Source organism: Megalobrama amblycephala, linkage group LG14, assembly GCF_018812025.1.
Source record: "Megalobrama amblycephala isolate DHTTF-2021 linkage group LG14, ASM1881202v1, whole genome shotgun sequence".
Lineage (NCBI taxonomy): Eukaryota > Metazoa > Chordata > Actinopteri > Cypriniformes > Xenocyprididae > Megalobrama > Megalobrama amblycephala.
Genome location: NC_063057.1, coordinates 21,303,595 through 21,325,258, shown reverse-complemented (window position 1 = coordinate 21,325,258; position 21,664 = coordinate 21,303,595). Strand labels below are relative to the sequence as shown.

Below are 21,664 nucleotides of genomic sequence, written 5' to 3'. Positions count from 1 at the left end.
AAAAGTGACACCCCACCTTGTCCAGAGGGCGGACAAAGATAAAACCATAAAAGGAAATATATCACAATCGGAAATTACAAATATTGAATATAACCTTAAACAAAGAAAGACAGGAACAAGGTGGCTAGAAATAAGAGGAAAAGAAACATTTAATGAGTTGATTTTTAAGTAATACAAAGCAGTTATGGAAAATAAAAAAGATGATATGTGACATTTCTTTACTCATATATTCTCTATGGTGATTGAACATAAGGGAAGTCAATGGTGACTAACAGTATATCACACTCAGGAATAGAATAAAAGGAAGGGCTGTAAGAGGCTTGTAAATCTGTTAGTTTATTTTAAGTTCATATTGTTCAAAGGCACACATGCTTTAGCTAGGGAGAACATACGCGCCATTTTTCCTGGACACGTCCTGGCCAGGATTTCTAAGTTGCCTAAAATGTCCCAGCTTTGGCTTTGTTTTCATACTTGCTGAAGGTAATGACTGAAAAGTAATTTGACCAATAGCGTGCATTATACATAATCGACCAATCATGGCTTGTGAGAAGGTGGGATCTACAGAGATCAAAGCATTGCAAATACGACAACATTTTAATGCATTGCATGAGGACTGTCAGTAGGAACAGTGGCATGCACAGACCTCCACATAGAAATCGCTTTCTGAAATCGCCTTCTGACCGATATCGAATTTAGAAATCCTGGCCAGGACGTGTCTGGGAAAAATGGCATGTATGATCACCCTATTTTCTTTTGTGTATCTAAAAAAAAAATTATATATTTTTTTACTTCCCTCCTTTTGTCTCTCCACACAGAGCCACAAAATATCACAGAGACAGTGGAGAAACACAAAGAAGAGCAAGGTGCCGTCTTTAACAGTAGTATTCTCTTAAATCACACTGCACAGACAGATGTTATCCAACACCAATAGACATGAATGCCAGGTTTTGTCATTTTTTTCCTGTTAGTGTTGGTCTGTTTGTTTTCACCGACTGAACATTCACCTTTGTCAGGTTGTGGAATATTTAAGCAGGAATGTTAATCTGGTGATTGCTCAGCATCAGTCTGTGCAGTGTGAGCTAGCCTTTTTAAAGTGATTTATTTGATGTATTTTACACCAGTCCAGGGGCCTAACGTACAGAAAATCTGTTTCATCCTAAATGCCTGTGTGCACACAAAAGGTAAAGTCTATGAAGGGTTGATTTATAAAACTATGTTTTTCACAATTTTCACTTGATAAATCAGAGTTAGTATAAGATTACTTATGACTTTTTACATTTGAATGCTGCCATGCAGGTTGGGGGCATTTTTAATATTAGAACAGAGGTTAACTGTGAGAGGTGATGTACTGTATCACCAGACAGCTACTAACCAGACAGCACCCCTGACCTTTTCAACAGCCAAATACTCCTTACATACAAGAACGCCTCAGTTACATATGTAACCCTCATTCACCTTCAGGAGACATACGTCAGAAGTGAACCGACAAATCTGGATATCACATGAGAGCCCAATCACCTTAGAGTGTAAACTAAATGAGTCGATGCACATTGGCATCTGAGCTTTGCGTCATATGACCCTTCCCCGCGAGTGGGTAAAAATGCGGAACCGAGTGCACTCACACTCTGTTTTTCGCTGAGAAGATGAGCACATGGCCCACGCTCAGCAGTGGCACAGGATCTGTGGCGACGGGATGTACAATCTGCGTTCTCTCCTTCAAGGAACGGGGGTTACATACGTAACCGAGATGTACAGGGACTTCAGGCATTACTGACCACTAGGGGCGAGCATGCGGGAAGCAACCGGTTCCACACAGAGGCTATACAATCTAGCGAACGTGTTAGGTGTTGCCCAGCCATGTGCCAGCACCCAGGAAGAAGCAACTTCTATAGTGGACTGAGCTCTCAACCCGAGCGGGCAAGGCACACCCTGGGATTGATGCGCCAAGACGATGGCGTCCACTATCCAGTGGGCCATCCTCTGTTTGGAGACAGCCTTTGCCTTCTGCTGGTCTCCGTAACAGATGAAGAGCTGATCTGAGGTCCTAAAGCTTCATGTTCTGTCCATGTACAGGCGCAATGCGTGGACAGAACAGAGCAAAGGGCAAGTGCTCCTCCGAGGGCAGCACTTGCAGGTTCACCACCTGATCTCTAAAGAGAGTGGGAGGAACCTTGGGCACATATCCGGGCTGGGGTCTCAAGATAATGTGAGTGTCACCTGGGCTAAATTCGTTGACTGAAAAATAATGCAGGTCCACTACCCTCTTGTTGGAGGCCAGTGCAACCAGGAGAACTATCTTAAGTGACAGAGCTTTTAACTGATTTCAAAGGTTTGAATGGTGGTCCCTGAAGAGCTGTAAGCACAAGGGACAAGTCCCAAGAGGGTATAAAGGGAGGATGAGGCAGATTCACCTGTCTCCTCTGCCCCCTCAGGAACCTTATGATCAGGTCATGTTTCCCCAAAGACTTATCATCAACTGCGTCATGATGTGCATCAATAGCGGCAGCATACACCTTAAAGGTGGAGGGAGACAGCCTTTGCTCCAACCTGTCCTGCAGAAAGGAAAGTACTGACCCAATCTGGCAAATTTGGGGGTTTTCTCAATGAGAAGAACACCACTCGACTAACAGGTTCCACTTCAGAGCATAGAGGTTCCTTGTCAAAGGAGCTCTAGCAGAAGTGATGGTGTCTACCACTCACTGGGGTCTCATCTCACCTCTGAGTCCCATCCAGGGACAAGACATGGAGATTCCAGAGGTCCGTATGCGGGTGCCCCATCTCTGAGTCTGAAGGTCCATCCTCAGAGTAATGGGCCAGGGAGGGGCTGTCGTGAGCAGCATCAGTTCGGGGAACCAGGTCCAGTTGGGCCAATAGGGCGCAACTAGAAGTACCTGCTCCTCATCCTCCTGGACTTTGCACAGAAGTTGTGCAAGTAAGCTCACTCAGCGCACTCTTCTCAGCCGCTCCAGCAACGAATGCAACCTGGAAATTTAAATCAAGTGCGGTTGTGCGAGCACTTGTTTGCACATGCTTGCTTGCAGTCTGTGTTCTTCAGACTTTATTTTGTAGTAAGTAACGAAAATGCTTTGGGACAATGTATCGGAGTAAAATTATACATTTTATTTAGGAAATGTAGTGGAGTAAAAGTAAAGTTGACAGAAATCTAAAAACTCAAGTACTGTAACAAAGTATTATTACTTCATTACATTACGCCGCTGATAAATTATAATGCAAAGTGATAATTGTCACGATATCCTGTTGGAGTACCAGCACGGACTACGTCACCAGTTTTCACTTCATTTCCCATAATTCACCCCTTGGACTTATCAGCCTCATGTCATTGCACTCAGGTGTTTTATGTTTGCTCATTAGTTCTGTCTATTTAGTTTCAGTGTTTTTTGCCTGTGTTTGTGGTTCGTTGTTTACTGTTTCGTGCACTTTGTTTCTGGTTTCTGTTTTTGTGGACTGTTTATTCCCTGGACTTACATCATTAAACTGCACGTGGATCTTATCATTTCGTGTCTGTGCATTCCGTGACAGAACGAACCACCAATTAAGATCCAGCAGCATGAGGACTATTTTGTCAGGCACATGCAGGGAGCGTGTGACTCTGCTTGGGGCAGTGATGGCGTTACGCCAGGAGGGAGAAGAAGTAGGATGCTTTGCCAAGGTCTTTTGGACGATGGCGGTGGGGCTGAGGTACAACGATGCGGCGCTGAAGGATATCTTTAATGGCTGCATTGACGATCCTCTACCTCGGTGTGAGATGGAGGGGCTACAGGACTTGGATTTCTGGAGATTCGCCGCCTATCTTCGCCACCGGGTAGATTGGGCCTCACCTAGTCAACCAGGCAGTGTGCATGCCCCTGACCATGAATCCGTCTCTGAAGTCACCGGGGAGGTGGGCACTGAGCCTCAGCTTCACCCCGGTAAAGCGAGGAGGAGGAGAAGGAAGAAGGTTTCCTTCGGACGTCAGGGCCCGGAGGCCGCTCCGGTCAGTGAGTCCGCTCCAGCCAGTGAGTCCACTCCAGAGCCCGCTCCAGCCAGTGAGTCCACTCCAGAGCCCGCTCCAGCCAGTGAGTCCACTCCAGAGCCCGCTCTAGTTAGTGAGTTTACCTTAGCCAGTGAGTTCACTCCAGAGCCCGCTGCCGTTCTGGAGCAGCCCGAGCCCGCTGCTGTCCCGGAGTAGCCCGCTCTCCCTGATACGGCCACGGAGGCCATCACCGAGCTGCCCACTCTCCCTGATACGGCCACGGAGGCCATCACCGAGCTGCCCGCTCTCTCTGATACGGTCACGGAGGCCGTGATCGAGCTGCCCGCTCTCCCTGATACGGCCGTGGAGGCCGTGATCGAGCTACCCGCTCTCCCTGACACGGCCACGGAGTGCCCTTGGTCAGCCCTGCCGCCGCTGCCATCCAAGCCTTCTGTCCTGCCGCCGCCACCGAAGCGCCTTGCCCTGCCGACGCCACCTGAGCAGTCTGAGCCTGCTGTCGTTCCTGAGCAGCCCGAGGCCGCTGCCGTCCCAGAGCTGCTCGCTCTTTTCGATATGGCCACGGAGCACCCTCGATCGGTCTTGCCGTCGCTGCCCAGATCTTCTGCTCTGCCGCCGCCATCCAGGCCTTATGTTCTGCTGCTACTGCCCAGGCCGTCTGAACCATTGAAATTTGCTTGGTCAGTTCCTCCAGCGCCGCCCTGGCAAACAGCTAGGACTCCAGACCTGCCAGTGCCCGCCTGGTTGGTTCCTCCAGCACCGCCCTGGCCTTCGGGGGAGCACGCTGGATCTGGCCCGCCATCCCTCCCCCTGATCCTCCTCCTATCCACCTCCCTCCTGAGTTTTGTTTTGTTTTAAGTGGAGCGTCTGGTATCCGCTCCGTAGGGAGGGGGTAATGTCACGATATCCTGTTGGAGTACCCTGGTTGGCTACCAGAGGGCACTCCAGCACGGGCTACGTCACCAGTTTTCACTTCATTTCCCATAATTCACCCCTTGGACTTATCAGCCTCATGTCATTGCACTCAGGTGTTTTGTGTTTGCTCATTAGTTCTGTCTATTTAGTTTCAGTGTTTTTTGCCTGTGTTTGTGGTTCGTTGTTTACTGTTTTGTGCACTTTGTTTCTGGTTTCTGTTTTTGTGGACTGTTTATTCCCTGGACTTACATCATTAAACTGCACGTGGATCTTATAATTTTGTGTCTGTGCATTCCGTGACAATAATACAGTTGCACTTTTTTAATGCTGTTATTTGATGTTATTTTTTTAAAATGTGATGTTAATAAAGTAAATGTTAATATATTTAAACAGTTAAACTTAAAGTCTAGTTTATTTTCATTTTGTTGGGGCGATTGGGGACAGGTGGGCTCAAAGTGGGGAATGGCAGAAAAAGTTTGAGAAACACTGCTTTAACCCCATCCTCTGTACTGAGTTTACAAATTAGGCATTAATATAATCAAGTATATATGCCTGGATGACAGTTCTCATTTGAATGCTTAAGGGTATTCCCTTCGATGAGTGTAATATATTTATCAAAATGTAGTGAATTAAATGGAAGATCAGATGATCTGATCAGATCATGCTAATGTGAAAGCTTTTTTTTCTTAAATGAAATATGTATTTGCTTTCTACTATGTTTTATTTACTTCCACCAATCTTTTATAACAGATAATTTTATTCTGAAACATATCTTGGGAACTCACAAAACCAACATGATGAGGAAAGCAGAACGTATTTTTGAGTACAAAAAAGAAAATGAAGCACATCTTAAGGATGTTTACACAGAACTGTTCATCACAGAGGGAGATATGGAAGGTGTCAATCAGGAGCGTGAGATTCTGAAGATTGATGATGCTTACCTGAACAAAAAAACACAGGACAAACCAATCAAATGCAATGATATATTTACATTACTTAGAGGAAAAAATGAAGAAAAGATTGTGCTGACCAAGGGAGTCGCTGGCGTTGGAAAAACTGTCTCTGTGCAAAAGTTCATCCTGGACTGGGCACAAGAAAAAGCCAATCAGGATATACACTGTGTGTTCCTGCTTCCATTCCGAGAGATTAACAGCATTAAAGATGAGATGTTCAATCTCCATGAATTTCTGCTAAAATTTTATCCTGAACTGAAAGATCTGGAGAAATCAAAGTTATATAAGGAATGTAAACTTGCATTTATATTTGATGGACTTGATGAGTCTCGCCTGGATTTGAAGTTTAACAGTGGAACATTGAACAATGTTGAGGAAAGATCATCTGTAGATGTGCTGTTCACAAGTCTGGTCAAAGGGAAGCTGCTTCCATCAGCTCTCATCTGGGTGACCTCACGACCAGCAGCAGCCAATCAGATCCCTCCTCGGTATGTGGGTTTGTTCACAGAGGTGCAAGGATTTGCTGACCAACAGAAGGAGGAGTACTTCAGAAAGAGAATCACGGATGAGACTCAGGCCTCCAGAATCATCTCACACATTAAGACATCTCGTAGTCTCTACATTATGTGCCACATTCCTGTGTTCTGCTGGATCACAGCCACAGTACTTCAGAATATTCTTAAGAACAACACTGAGAACATCAGCACAACACTCACTGAAATGTACATTCACTTCCTGCTGATACAAATGAAAATAAAGAACCAAAAGTATGATGAACAAGAAGAAAGACAACGTAAAAAGCTCTTAGACTCAAACAGAGAAATGATTTTGAAGTTAGCCAAGCTAGCATTTGAACAGCTGAAGAAGGAAAACATTGAGTTCTGTGAGGAAGATCTGAAAGCATGTGGTATTAATGTGAGTGGATACACCGAGTTCACAGGAATGATCGCTGAGATCTACAAGGAAGATGGACTTCATGAAGAAAAGGTCTTCTGCTTTGTGCATCTGAGTGTTCACGAGTTCCTCGCTGCAGTGCATGTGTTCCTCTGTTACCTGAACAAGAACATGCAGGAGCTTCAGTTTTTCTTTGATGGACCTAAAGAAAATATCACACTGCAGGAGCTACTAGAGAAGGCTGTTGATAAAGCCATGAAGAGTGAGAGAGGACATATGGACCTGTTTCTGCGGTTTCTAATGGGAATTTCACTGGGATCCAGTCAAAACCTGCTCCAAGGCCTGATCTTACACACTGAAGACACCACAGAGAGCATCGCACAAACAACTAAATACATTAAACAAGTACTAGAATGGTACTCTACCTCAGACGAAGCTTCAGTCAACCTATTCTACTGCTTACTTGAGCTGAAGGATCATTCAATATATGAGGAAATCCAAAGATACCTCAGTTCAGGTGAACATCCAGGAAGAGAACTCTCTTCTTCAATGTGCACAGTGCTGACCTACATACTGCTGATGTCAGAGAAGGTGCTGGATGAGTTCAACCCAAAGAGGTTCACGTCATCACAGATAGACTACAAGAGACTCGTTCCAGCTGTGAGATGCTGCAGAAAAGCCCTGTGAGTAATTTCACTGATTACTGTTTAATTAAAGGATTTAATGTATATTACTAAATGTAAAAATACTGGGTAAGTCAAGTCAAGTCACCTTTATTTATATAGCGCTTTTTACAATGCAGATTGTGTCAAAGCAGCTTTACAGTGATAACTGGTATATCATTTTGGCTGCACAGCAGCTCTTAAAGAAAATGGTGTCAGTATCCATCTTAAGTAAAATCAGTATTGATTCATTCCAATTTAAGAAACAATAGTTATTAATTTAGTTAATTTATCTATATCAGCACTGGAGTAAACAGTGATGTCATCATCCAGCTTAGTTCAGTTCACATGCAATGGTGTCAATGCAGGCAGATCAAAACACTGTTGAATATCTAATGTCAAGTGTCCCCAATTAAGCAAGCCAAAAGTGACAGCGGCAAGGAACCCAAACTCCAACAGGTGACATCAGGTGGCAAACAGGTGTTAAGAATGGAGAAAACCTTGGGAGAAACCAGGCTTAGTCAGGGGGCCAGTTCTCCTCTGGCGAACAGTGCTTTATTATGATTCAGGTAGCTATCATAAGTCCGATGGGATCACAACATTCAAAGTATTTATTCCAGTTCAATCCAGTTGAGGATTGTATTCATCACGCCGGTATGGACGGTTTGTTGAGGAACTGTGCCACTGGCTGTAGTGTCGATGAGGCCTTCACAGTGGATGATCTAGTTGACTCGATCTCTGCTGATACTTCAGGGCTGCGTTGTGGTTGTGTCCAGTTGAGGATCGTATTCATCATGCCGGTATGGACGGTTTGTTGAGGAACTGTGCCACTGGTTGTCATGTTGATGAGACCTTCACAGTGGATGATCTAGTTGACTCAGGGTGCGTTCACACTTGTCATGTTTGGTTCGATTAAAACGAACCCTGGTGCGATTGCTCGGTTAGTGCGGTTCATTTGAACATATGTGAACGCTGCCATCTGAACCCTGGTGTGCACCAAACAAGTGGACCAAGACCGCTGAAAAGATGGGTCTCGGTTCGCTTGCAAACGAACTCTGGTGCGGTTCGAAATATATATGAACGCAACACGGACCAAAGACATGTAAACGAACCAAAAACAGGAAGACGAGACCCTAAAATGGACAGAATCCTCACGCATGTCAGTTTTTCTAGTCATAGTCGAGAGTTTGCCCATCACAGGCATCACACACGCGTCTCCACGCAGCAGATAATTTGTGTGTGTGACGGAGTGATTCCTGCCACTGTTTTGACTACTTTACACATTTTATAAGCTCTTCACGAGTTCCCAGCTGGCCAAAATACCATCACATGCAGGCTACACACACACAACGAGCGCATTTACCTCAGCACACAGCATTGTTTTGGATGTTCGGTAAGTTCCGTCTCAAAATAGGCAATACGCCATAAAATCAGACCTATCACGTTGTGAATGTATTCTTATGCCTTAAGGTTTGATATCTTTTGGTTCGGTGATAAAATTGCCAATCTGAACGCTAATCGGACCAGGACTAAATGTCTTTTTTTTCTTCTTTGGTCCAGACCAAATGAACCAAACGATCCAAACTACAAGTGTGAACGCACCCTCAATCTCTGCTGATACTTCAGGGCTGCGTTGTGGTCACGTCAAGGCTCAAGTCCTTGATCTTACCTGGATACGACCCAGATCCGGTTGACTACGGTAAACCTCGGGATAAACAGAAAGACTAATATTAGCATAGATGCCATTCTTCTTCTGTATAACGAGTACATCTGGTGTTAGAGGAAGTGTTCCCGGTTCCGGCTGACCTAATTTATGCAGTCTAACCATCCTTCAACGGATGTGAAAATATAAATTGATAATGTGTTATGTGTATGCCAGGTTAAAGAGATGCGTTTTTAGTCTAGATTAAAATGACAGAGTGTGTCTGCTTCCCGAACAATGCTAGGAAGGTTGTTCCAGAGTTTAGGTGCCAAATAGGAGAAGGATCTACCACCTGCGGTTGATTTTGATATTCTAGGTATTATCAACTGGCCTGAATTTTGAGATTGCAATAGACGTGAAGGACTATAATGCTTTAAGTGCTTGCTCAGGTACTGGGGAGCTAAACCATTTAGTGCTTTGTAAGTAATTAGCAAGATTTTAAAATCTATACGATGTTTAACAGGAAGCCAATGCAGTGTTGACAGAACTGGGCTAAGAACTCTTGCTGCTGCATTTTGTATGAGCTGTAGTTTATTTATCAAGCGGGAGGAACAACCACCCAGTAGAGCGTTACAGTAATCTAGCCTTGAGGTCATGAACGCATGAACTAACTGTTCTGCATTTTTCATTGAGAGCATATGTTGTAGTTTAGATATATTTTTAAGATGGAAGAATGTGGTTTTACAGATGCTAGAAACATGGCCTTCAAATGAAAGATTGGTATCAAAGAGCACACCCAGGTTCCTAGCTGACGACGAAGACTTAACAGAGCAGCCATCAAGTGTTAGACAGTATTCTAGGTTATTACGTGAAGAAGTTTTTGGTCCAAAAATTAGAATCTCTGTTTTAATTTTTATTGACTTTTTATTGACTTTACTCCATCTCTTCCATTCTAATTTTCACTGCTTGCCCTCCACCAGTATTTCGCGTGTCACCAGAACCATGTGATTGCAAACAACCTATTGCAATACTAAATCTCGGTCAGGTTTCCCACGACCATTTTTCTCAAATTTTGAAGAAAAAGTTGGTTCAAATTTCCTTGATGCAACTCTGTTTTCACTGAAATTACCTGGTGACGCCCTGATCAGTGATCAATCAGTTTTATGTGTCAAAATGTAATTATCTGCTAAGACTGCAGCTTTAATCGCATCATGTGGCATCTTTTCATTTATATATGTAGCCATATAGTCAGGCACAATGTTCTTAAATTGTTCTAAAATAATTAGGTCATGTAACTTCTCAAAATTATCAATATCGGAAGCAATACACCAATGATCAAAGTGCAAAACATGTTCTCTTACCACCTCAGAAAATGTTTCGCGGTCACCTTTCCTCCAGTTTCTAAAATGCTGGCGGTATGCCTCAGGAACTAACTTGTATAAGCTTTTAGGATTGTCACTTTTACCTTATCATAATCTCTCCTGTCCTCCATCGGAAGCACGGCATATGCCTCCTGTGCTTTGCCTGTAATCACAGTTTGGAGCATAATAATTTGGACAGCATTTGGCCAATTTCCCTCTTCAGCTATGGTCTCAAACAAAGAAAAAAATCATATCAGAGTCATGTTCGTTAAATTTAGAGATCAATCTTAAATAACTGTCCCAGTCAAAACCACCAGACAAATTAAAATTTCTCTCACCATGCTCTGGAGATAGTTTACTGTCCTTTACCAATTTCAAATGCTCCGCTTACAGCTCAAACTCGCATGCTGATTTTTCAGCTTCTAATTGTTTTTGTGCATATTTAATTTTTTGAGTAAGTTATCTGTTCTTAATTTTTCAATCATATCGCTTAGTTTCCTTGACCAATTCTTTATCATGATTCTGTTGCATTTGCAAAATTTCTTTTCTCTGTTCAAAAGATAAACCTGAAAAAATATACACTGGATTTCTCTCAATCTTGTGTTTTTTCTATGTGGAAATGTTTGTTTTCAATCAACCAATTTCTCACAATAGAAGGAAATTTATTTTTCTTTATTTGTTTATCTACATCACCAATTTTAAAATGTTGCTTCACAAACAAATTCAACACGTCTTCTGATGGAGCTTTAACAAATTCTTCAACGGATGCCATATTTAAATCTTAAACTTGTTGGCTACTCTCTCAATTTAAAGCAAGTGCATTTAAAAACAACACCTACAGACAAAACATCTATTCACTCTTTCTCCTTCTACTAAAAATGATGACTCCCTTCGAACTCGTGAGACATTTCAAATTTTAACTCGACAAATGTTTACATGCATCTCCAAAATAATGCAAATAAACAAGGATTTACTTTTTCCTTTCACACCACAAGTGTGACAAGGTGAAAATGATCAAAAAAAATTGAGAAGTAGTTATTCCCTGTGTGAGCAAAGTCACAAAGTGTCAGTCTAATGTGATAACTTTAACTAGTATTTTCGGGAAAAAGAAAATCTTACACCTTAAATGTCCATTTATATTACACTATTATACTATTTATACTAAATGTATTCATATAGTAATAATTACTCAGTGTGTTAATAAATATTTTATTAAAACATATTCCTACTGCATTCCATGATTAATTCAGGTACTTGTTTAATATGTTTAATAGTTGTCAGTTAACTATTTTTAATGGCTCAGTTATCTTCTAAACAGAAAAAGGAAACAAACAATACAGTGATGCAGAACATAGGAATATATATTTCAATGTGCAAAAAAACGAAACTGTACAACTGTACAAATAGAACATGAAAAATAAACCACTGCAATGTCATAGAGATCAAAAAAGGAACTAAACAAGCAACAAAATGAACAAAAAGCAACAAAATGAACAAATAAAAAGTAAGCAACAAAATTAATATAAACCCACAAAATAGGGCTTTTCAATAGTAAAATAGGTAACCCTGGGTCATTGTAAACCCCGGTAAATCCTGGGTTTTCTTGCTTTTGATTTCACACTGCTTATATTTCATTTTGGCAGACTTGAAAGCTGTGGTCTTGATGAATCATGCTGTGAAACTATATCTTCAGTTATAAAATCACCAAACTCCCATCTGACAGAGCTGGACCTGAGCAGCAATCAGCTGAATGATTCAGGAGTGAAGCTGCTTTCTGATGGACTGAAGAGTTTACACTGTCATCTGAACCTACTGAGGTTTGACATTCACATTTACTCAATTACTAATTTTCTATGTTAAAAAATATGACTATGACTAGCAGATTTTTGTGTGTGTGACACATTATATCCAAAAATTCTTCATACAGTGGACTACCAGTAAAATTGATCAAAATTTGGAACCACAAATTATTCAGACACTTTGACTTGTGTTATTTGCCAACTTGGCTTAACTGTTATCTGATATAATTAAGATTAATTTCCAACACAGTTGAACTCTGTGATTTTTGTCATATTTTATTACCAATTTAAAAAATATATTCAACTATAGTAAATAAACTGTATTAATGAATGAAATGTTCAATGTTATGTCTGTGTTGTGCTTTAAGTGGGTTATTACAGTGGGTTGTTGATTTTGAATTTCTGTGTTACTTTTGCTATATTTTCACACTTGATTTGGTAATCCTCATGTACAACTGTCCTCTTTTGTGCTAAGAATAAATCTCCTGACAGTTCTTTCCCAAGTGCTTCCATTTTTGTCAGTATTAAGTCTGATAATGAGGGGCTATATAAGACTTTTAATTGTTGAGAAATTACTTCTCTTTAAATGTTTTGGTTCAACATGCTTACCTTTCCATAAAAAATTGCCTTAAACTTACACCTTTTTTATTTAGCTCTTTCTCTCTCTCTCTCTCTCTCTCTCTCTCTCTCTCTATATATATATATATATATATATATATTGGACTGATAGTGGTTAATAAAATCAAATAATTGTATGTGAGAGAGTCAGCTGTAATATCATTGCATTCCTATTGGTCAGTGTTAGAGGAGCTCAGCTAAGCCTGACAGTTATCCTGCCCCGGACCAGGCTAGTTTCCCAGCATATGTTGCCAGAGTAACTGAGTTTGAACTAATGTAAGTTTGTTTTATGAAACAGAAGTCCCTGACAATAAGTCTGACTAACTAAAATAAGCATGGCTTGTTTTCTAATCTTGTTTTTTGAAACAGCCCTCTGAAGACCTTGATTAGCTTCAGGTGTGTTTAATTAGGGTTGGAGCTACACTTTGCAGGACAATAGCCCTCCAGGCTCAACGTTCCCCACCTCTGTCTTAAGTGAATGTAAAGAGTTGGGGGGGAAGAATCTAATGTGTAACTATAATGATGGTGAAACTGAGAATCGAGTCAAAATAATACAAATAACAAAACCAAAATAACAAAAATGTAATCTGTCAAATCCTCTGCACGCTGGTCTCCAAGGATCATATTACTCCCATTTCTTGCCTCATTTTAGAAGTACAGATTCAGTGTGTTGATAACTTGAGAACTCATGTGATTGGATCATTGAGTCAGTGAGTTGAACTGGATCAGCTGCATTCATGTATGATTTTCTGCAATGTTGATCACAAATGCACAGATGAGTTAATAACTTAAATCTCAGGAATTGACCCTGAGGCATTTTTTGGACTTTGGAGATGTTTTGACATGCCCTGACATTTTAACACTCTGAGGTCTGAAAACGCGCCGGCGCGTTTTGCAGGTTTTTTTTCACATTGCACCAAAACAGACTTAAAATACTCCGTCATTTTTTGTCATAGAGACATAAGTAATATATCAATTGAAACTATAGAATATCTTCTTTTATTTGTATACACTCAGAGTAAAAACACAATGTTGTGCTTTTTGTAAAATAAAGAAAACTAACATGATGCGTGATTTCTCCTCTCCCTCTGAACAAAGTCCAATCTGATAGTTCTCAGAAAATGAACTGTAACTTAGTGAATACTAATCACAGAAAAGTTAAACTTATGTCTAAAAAAACGTTAAGATGTCAGGTTTTAAATCATGTAAGTCAAATCGAAAACAAACCTTCTGTGTTTATGCAATCTGTATGAAAAGAGAGCCATGTCAGAAGTCCGTGATTCAGCTCATTATCTGCTAATGCGGCCACACCCACAGAGGGAGCGCTATTCAGACGAAAATTCAGAGGCAATACATGCATACATCGTCTCAATCGTGTATTTATTGTCTCGAAAAGTGTTTATCTGGATGTAAAAGTCATGGTTAGGGAGCTCTAGAAGACATGCAGTTAATTCCTGTTTTCTTTTCTTCTACAGATGAATTTTAGATAAGTTTTTGTTTCTTTAGCGCCCTCCGGCTGCAGTATGAATTGGAAACTCCATTCATGGAATAGCCTCTTCTTCTTTTAGATGAATTTGTGGACTAAAAATGCACAGAGAGCGCCCTCCGACTTCAAGGATGAATTGAAAACACCAGCGCTCATAGTAATGACAATGAATATAAAATAAATATAACTTCTCTGTATAGAAAATTGACATAAGCATATGAGAATCCAATATTTCTCCAAATGTGCATGCTTGTAAACTAAAAGCCTATATTCAGACTCTTTGCATCACAGAAATACATTATATTTTAAAGTATAATATAAAACCATTACTTTATATTGTAATAATATTTTTCTGTATGTTTCATATATCATGATGAGCTTGAGACATCACAGAAGGTTTTTTTCACAGCCTACCTGACTGAAATGCCTCATTAATATGCAAGTCATTTCAGCTCATTACTATCCAATTCTTTTGTCTTCTCAGGTGAGAATGGCCCATTTTTCAGTGGTGATTCACGCCTCCATGCATACTGTGTTTCTTGGCAAAAAGTGTCTTACAAAAACTAAATCAATATATTGTTTTATATGAAGGAGTAAGCAGCATAATTTTTACATAATTTTGAAGCAAAAACTCTAGTTTACAACCTCCAATACCCAAAAGTCTTGTGAACACAGATTTAATATACTTATTTTGGCCTTATTTCAGTGACTTAAGTTTTTTGTTTTTTCAGTAACCACGCATAAACATTATTCCTTCAAAAACACAAATATGTACATACATGTTCCTCACATATTATTGTAGCCTAGTTTGTGCTGAATACAGTGTAATGACACTTTTGTCATTTATATGTTTATGAACAACTGAAAAAAGCACAAATGTCAGAGCATGTCAAAACTTCTCCAGGCCCATAATCAGCCTCAGACTCCAGAGGGTTAATGGCTAAAGTGTCGTTACACTGTATTCAGCACAAACATGCAGTCCAGATTTTAAACCTTCCCTGATAAACACATTGATTTCACTGTTTGTTTTGTTCTCTACATAGGCTATGTGGGTGTAATCTCACTGGTCAGTCCTGTGAAAGTTTGTCTTCAATTCTACAATCATCAAACTCTGTCCTAAAAGAGCTGGACCTGAGTAACAATGACCTGCAAGATTCTGGAGTGAAGCTTCTTTCTGATGGACTGAAGAGCTGTAAGCTGGAGATACTGAGGTTTGTTTCAGATTATTTCAATACTTTTTTATTGAGTTAATTGCTAAAAACCACACTGCTGAATTTATTCTATATGCAATTACTGTCTTTTACTTGTTCAGGTTTTCCATATGTAATCTCACTGCTCAGTCTTGTGAGAGTTTGTCATCAGTTTTACAATCCTCAAACTCTGTCCTGAGAGAGCTGGACCTGAGTAACAATGACCTGCAGGATTCTGGAGTGAAGCTTCTTTCTGATGGACTGAAGAGCTGTCAGTTGGAGATTCTAAGGTAAATGGTTTTCCTGAAAATAATTAACAAAATTCTACCACAATACAGACTCCAAAAGACAGTCCTTGAAGATGAAAAGACGATGACATGTTCTCTAGGTGCTCCTCATATACTTCCTGATCGTGCCAATAGGATTGCCATTCTTTGATAAATGTCTCAGACACCGGTTCACACGGAGGCGTTCCCCGATAGCGTTTCGATTCAGTGCTAGTTCCCTTTCGAAAGGGAAGTAAAAATTAAATAAATTTAAAAAAATTTAAATTACTGAAAAAGAATTACTATAAAAAAGATCATATAAAACTGTGTTCATGGCAAATTTTAGTGATCCTTTGTGTGTGAAACACAACTGAATAAATTCAAGGTGCACATTTTTATTACACAAAGCTCTTTGTCTTTGCTCTTTTTGTCTTCCATAATTGAGTCTCTTTTGATCTTCACTAAAGGCGCATTTATGCCACTCAAACCAGCAACCATTAGAACAACAAACAGTCATCTAAATCAGACTGTACTTTGCTGTTTGATGATCATTCAACATCAAACAACAATTACAGTATCAAACCAACATGTCAGAGGTGATTATATGGAGGTTATAAAGCATTTTAGGCTTCTTCTGAGAAAACAAGAATATTGCACAGTTTTCGCTGAGCTTGGGATTCCAATCGCCCAGGATAAAACAATAGATTCAGCCACGTCCATTGAATTTCTGGGATTTAACTTGAATACAGTTAATGTCTAGGCCTCACTGCACTAGTAAATCAATATTATATTTCTGGTCGCCTTCACTTCCCTTTCACAGTCCAAACTGCTCTAAAGAGGAACTGCTATCTTTGCTTAGCTACTTAAAACTTCATGATGTGCATAATCCCATGAGGCCGCCCTTTCATCTCATATCTCCTCTCCGTTGCATCTTAAATTCACACACTAGAAGACAAGTGTCAGGCTGCAGCAGCAGGCCTTCAGCAAGCCTGAGTCATGCCCCAGATTCCGCTGCTGCTAGACCCCACTCTCCTTCTCCCTCCACTTAGCCACACACCCCGGCTTTTCCTGGCGCTGCACCCCATTCAACAATGCCTATCCCTCTCTGCGAATGCCTTCCCACCCTAGAGTGATTTTGCTTCTGCTAGCTCCCCATTGTCTGTGGCCTACAGATCCTTGCGTGAGGATGCTTCCGCTAGTGGTGCAGGCCCAATCATCAATCTCAAGTTTTTGGTACCAAAACAAACACCTTAAATCCATTTTCATTCAATCCAGCATCCCAGCAGACCACTTTTCCAGTCATTTGTTCCACATAGGAACAGAAACCACAGCTACCCAAAAAAGGCCTTTCATCATCAACATCAGATTCAAACACTTGGTTGCTGATCATCAGAGGCTTTTAGGAACCATATTCATTTCAATCACTTCCACTTTAAAGAAGATCAATGAACACTTATCAGCTAGGTTCTTCAGCTCCTGCTCGTTCTCTCACTCAAACCCAAAAGCTCATCATATCCGAGTTAACCCTCTGGGATCTGAGGATTTTTGGGACCCTGGAGAAGTTTTGACATGCCCTGACATTTGTGCATTTTTCAGTTTATAAATATATTAATGGCAAAAGTGTCATTACACTGCATTCAGCACACACTAGGCTACCATAATATGTGAACAACATGTATGTATATGTTTGTATTTTTGTTAGAATAGCGTTTATGCGTGATTATTGAAAAAAAAAAAATTGTCACTGAAATAAGGCCAAAAAATATATATATTAAATCTGTGTTCACAAGACTTCTGGGTATTGGAGGTTGTAGACTAGAGTTTTTGCTTCAAAATGATGTAAAAATTATCCAGCCTACTCGTTCATATAAAACAATATATTGATTTAGATTTTGTAAGACACTTTTTGTCAAGAAACACAGTATTCGTGAAGAAGACTAAGAGTGCACCATTGACTAACTGAAACCTGGTCTAAAGTCAATGGCGCAGTATTGTTTTTGTTATTTAAAGAGTGCGTTAGTAATATATGCCTATATGCGGGTGCACAACATGCGTACACTCTGCTTATTACACACACAGGGATACACAGCAGCACATTATTACTTGTCCTGTAGATAGTCTGCTCCCAAATGACTGTGTTTTAGTGACGTCTGACTGCCAAACTAATGTGACATGGACTGTTGCTGTGTGTTTGTAGGTTGTCTGGCTGTATGGTGACGGAGGAAGGCTTTCGTTATGTGTCTTCAGCTTTGAGTGCAAACCCCTCACACCTGAGAGAACTGGATCTGAGCTACAATCACCCAGGAGACTCAGGAGTGAAGCTTCTCTCGGATACACTTAACCATCCAATCCACAGACAGCTCAAACTCAGGTATGTTAAATAGGAAGAGTGAATAACTTCTACTATGTTTTTAGTGCACTTCTCCAACTTACTAAAATCTAATTAATATAGTAGTAATAAGTAATACATAATATTAAGTAATATAATACATAAAAAATAAATTAGAGAAGTGCATAGCTGTAAAGTAGCACAATCTACAGAGAGTAAATAGTAACCTTAAAATAGTGTTGAAGCTAATAAGATAATTAAATGATTAAGTGATGATTGAGCATTAGTGATGAACTCGTGCTGTTCAATGTAGATTCAATGTAGAACCGATGTTTCACATGGCATCGAAACAGTGTTGATCTCTGACCAACATCGATCCACCATCTTTTTGCTCCTCAAAGGCTAGGGTCAAACTGTCAGTCCAAATCTATTTTTTTGCATGTCCAATTGAAATCCAATCAGACAGTGTGAATGGCAAAAGATCACATGAAATGCAATTTTGACTTTTCAACAATATCTATATGGGCCAATTTCAAAACACTGCTTCAGAGCTTTACAAATCGAATCAGTGAATCGGAACACCAGAGTCACATGATTTCAGTAGTTGTTTGATAGATGTTTGAAAAGTCCACAGTGTATCCATTTGATGAATCAGCAAGGACAAACAACTTGAAGCCCCACTTGGTTGGCATGGCTTTCATGTAATGTCACATTCCAGTGTTTGCTTTGCATGCCACCATTCTTTCATCCACAGCTAAGTTCCGTTTAGGATGATAGATGGCTTTACAAGCATGACGGATTGTGTCCATGAGAGGTTTGACCCTGAAAAGACTGTCATGATCAGCTGTGACCCTCTTTCTGTCATTCTCCTTGTCTTCATCTGGGTGGCTCATGTGCACATTCCAGGAAATGGTGCGGTATCTGTCTCTTGACATGATTGTGGCAGGAAAAGGCACAGAGAAAAGACTGTCCCATCGCCAGTAGCGGCTGATGGAGTTTACATTCTCCATGGCCATGTAAAACAGCAGCCCAATGTAGTGGTACATCCATTTGTATTTGCATCCCTTTGCAATTGCCCTGGCAGCCTGAGCATTGGTGTTCTGGCATAGAGTTGAAACTGCATCCTCAGATCTAAATCACTTACTCATCAGAAACTGTATCTTCGGCTGGATCAAGTCACTCTTCAAAATGCAGACGTTCATTGTCGGAGTCACGCTCTTCTTCTGAGGAAAAAGTGAACTCTTCCTCACTGTCCAGGACCATCTGAAGAGCCTGCTTACCTGTGTAGCATGCCATCTTCCAAACGTGCAGGAAAGTGAATGAATCTGATGAAACTTGATGCCTTTTAAGACATTGTTGGGGGCGTTTACAATTTGCATAGATCGCCTCAGCATATTATCTTATGAATAGAGCACTCTGCGCGTGGGCAGGCACACATTAAAGATAATTAGGTCAGACAGGAGAAACAGTACAGGAGAATATTTGTTTTAGAATTTATTTGATTTGTTTAAAAGTAGATACTTTGAGCTTTCCAAAGACATATCTCTCATGTCTGTGTGGCACATATTAGCTGAGTATTTTAGTTAATTTTAGTGACGTTTTAGAATGATGTTTGCAGAGACGGCAGGACAGCGCACCTTGTATATTTTATTTATTTTATAAAAGCACAAAGTTTTGTTTTTATTGTGAGTGTACACAAATAAGTTGACATTTCGCATTTTTTTATCAATGTATAACACTTGTAAGTATGAACAAAAACGATGGAGTATTTTAAATCTGTTTTGCTGCAATGTGAAAAAAAAAAAATCCAGCAAAATGTGCCGGTGCGTTTCCTGACTCCAGAGTGTTAAACATATGTTCTATTATATTCATATTTTGAAACAAATTTCCATGTCTTTTCCAAAACTTTCCCAAGCCTTGAAATTGCTATTTTAAAATTCCATGACTTTTCCAGGTTTTTCATGATCGTATGAACCCCATAGATAGAATATTGCTAGCCTGTTTAAAGTATGTTTTACCATGTCATTTTATTTTCCATAATCATTGGAAGCCAAAATTGTAATTCAAAATTACAATCAAATTGATTAAACACCCTGCACTGTTGTGCATGTATGAATGAGTGTGTGACGTGTGTGTTATTGTGTATTGTGTATTATGTGTTTGTATAGTGAGTAAATGTGTGTGTGTGTGCGTGTGTGTCTTAGTGTGTTTGTAGTGAGTGTTTGAGTGCTTGTGTGCGTGAATGGGAGTGTGTTAGTGTGTGAGCATAGTGAGTGTGTGTGTGTGGTTTTACTGATTAAATGTGTATTTACTGTGTGTTTTTTAGTGTGGATCATGGAGGAGAGTCCAGGATTACAGCAGGACTGCGCAAATGTACGTCTATACACACACACACACACACACACACACAATCACATTCTTATTCATGCAAATGCTTTTTATGTTCAAACTTCTTATTAGAGCAAATGTTATTACAAGAAAATAGATTACAAATGTAACATTTTTTCCATTTTGAAACTTAACCTAACCATAATACATAACCGTAAAAAAAAAAAAAATAGAACAGAGAAAAAATAAATACAATATATACTTAATACAATATACATATTGTATATATATTTGTACATACAATCATATATTAACTAGGAGGTAGAGCATTAAGAGACTTGAAGTAATCAATAAAGGGACCCCATTTATTAAAGAAATGACTTTTCCTAGAACATCTTACTTTTTCCAGTTTAAAAAAAAAAACATGGTATCCACTAGCCATTGGAAGGTTGTTGGAGGAATATTAGATTTCCAGTGGAGCAGAATACGGCGCCTAGCTAACAAAGAAGTAAAGGATAAAATATCTAATTGTTTTGAATTAAACTGAGACCAGATTTTTGGTATCCCAAAGATTACTATAGTGGGGCAAACACCAATTCTAACTTTTAACACTTTAGACATAGTTGTAAAATAATTTAACCAAAAATTTTGCAACATAGGGCAAGTAAAAAACATATGACTCAAATTGCACAGAGAAGCATGACATCTGTCGCATCTGTCTTCAATATTAGGAAATATTTCAGATAACCTGGCCTTGGAAAAATGAATCCTGTACAATACTTTAAATTGTATGAGGCCAAGACGTGCACAAATTGTACTGGAACGTATTCTGTCCAGTGCACCCACCCACGAGTCCTCTTCAAAAGTTTCACCCAATTCTGACTCCCAAGCTGTTTTAATTTTGTCAATATAACAGTCATTTAAACCTAAAATACAACCATAAATTCTTGCAATTTGTGACTTGTGATGTGGACTGAATTGCAGAAATTCTTCCCAAACTTGCCTTGGGGGCAGAGATATGCAAATGCTTTTTGCATGAATAATAGTTACGTCCGGTTCGTGACCAAATCGTTCTTTTGGTTCTTTTAACCCATTCAGCAGAATCTAGGCTGCAATAATATGTGCAAAAGTATGTTTGTATTTTTGAGAGAATTACATGTATGCATGGTTTTTGAAAAAGAAAAAAAAGTCACTGTAATAAGGCCTCAAAACACATACTAAACATTTTTT

General features: G+C 39.9%; 1 protein-coding gene across 5 annotated transcripts in view; it reads left to right on the top strand.

The window, feature by feature from the left end:
• LOC125246007 (NACHT, LRR and PYD domains-containing protein 12-like) overlaps nucleotides 1-21,664 on the top strand; it is a 57,643-nt gene that overhangs the window by 26,912 nt on the left and 9,067 nt on the right. For all 5 annotated transcript variants that reach the window (XM_048156842.1, XM_048156843.1, XM_048156840.1 and 2 more), the window contains 7 exons: nucleotides 816-863; nucleotides 5,657-7,436; nucleotides 12,062-12,235; nucleotides 15,365-15,532; nucleotides 15,634-15,801; nucleotides 17,975-18,148; nucleotides 20,433-20,479. In XM_048156842.1, the coding sequence (XP_048012799.1) occupies nucleotides 816-863; nucleotides 5,657-7,436; nucleotides 12,062-12,235; nucleotides 15,365-15,532; nucleotides 15,634-15,801; nucleotides 17,975-18,148; nucleotides 20,433-20,479 (2,559 nt within the window). The remainder of the gene's footprint in view (nucleotides 1-815; nucleotides 864-5,656; nucleotides 7,437-12,061; nucleotides 12,236-15,364; nucleotides 15,533-15,633; nucleotides 15,802-17,974; nucleotides 18,149-20,432; nucleotides 20,480-21,664) is intronic.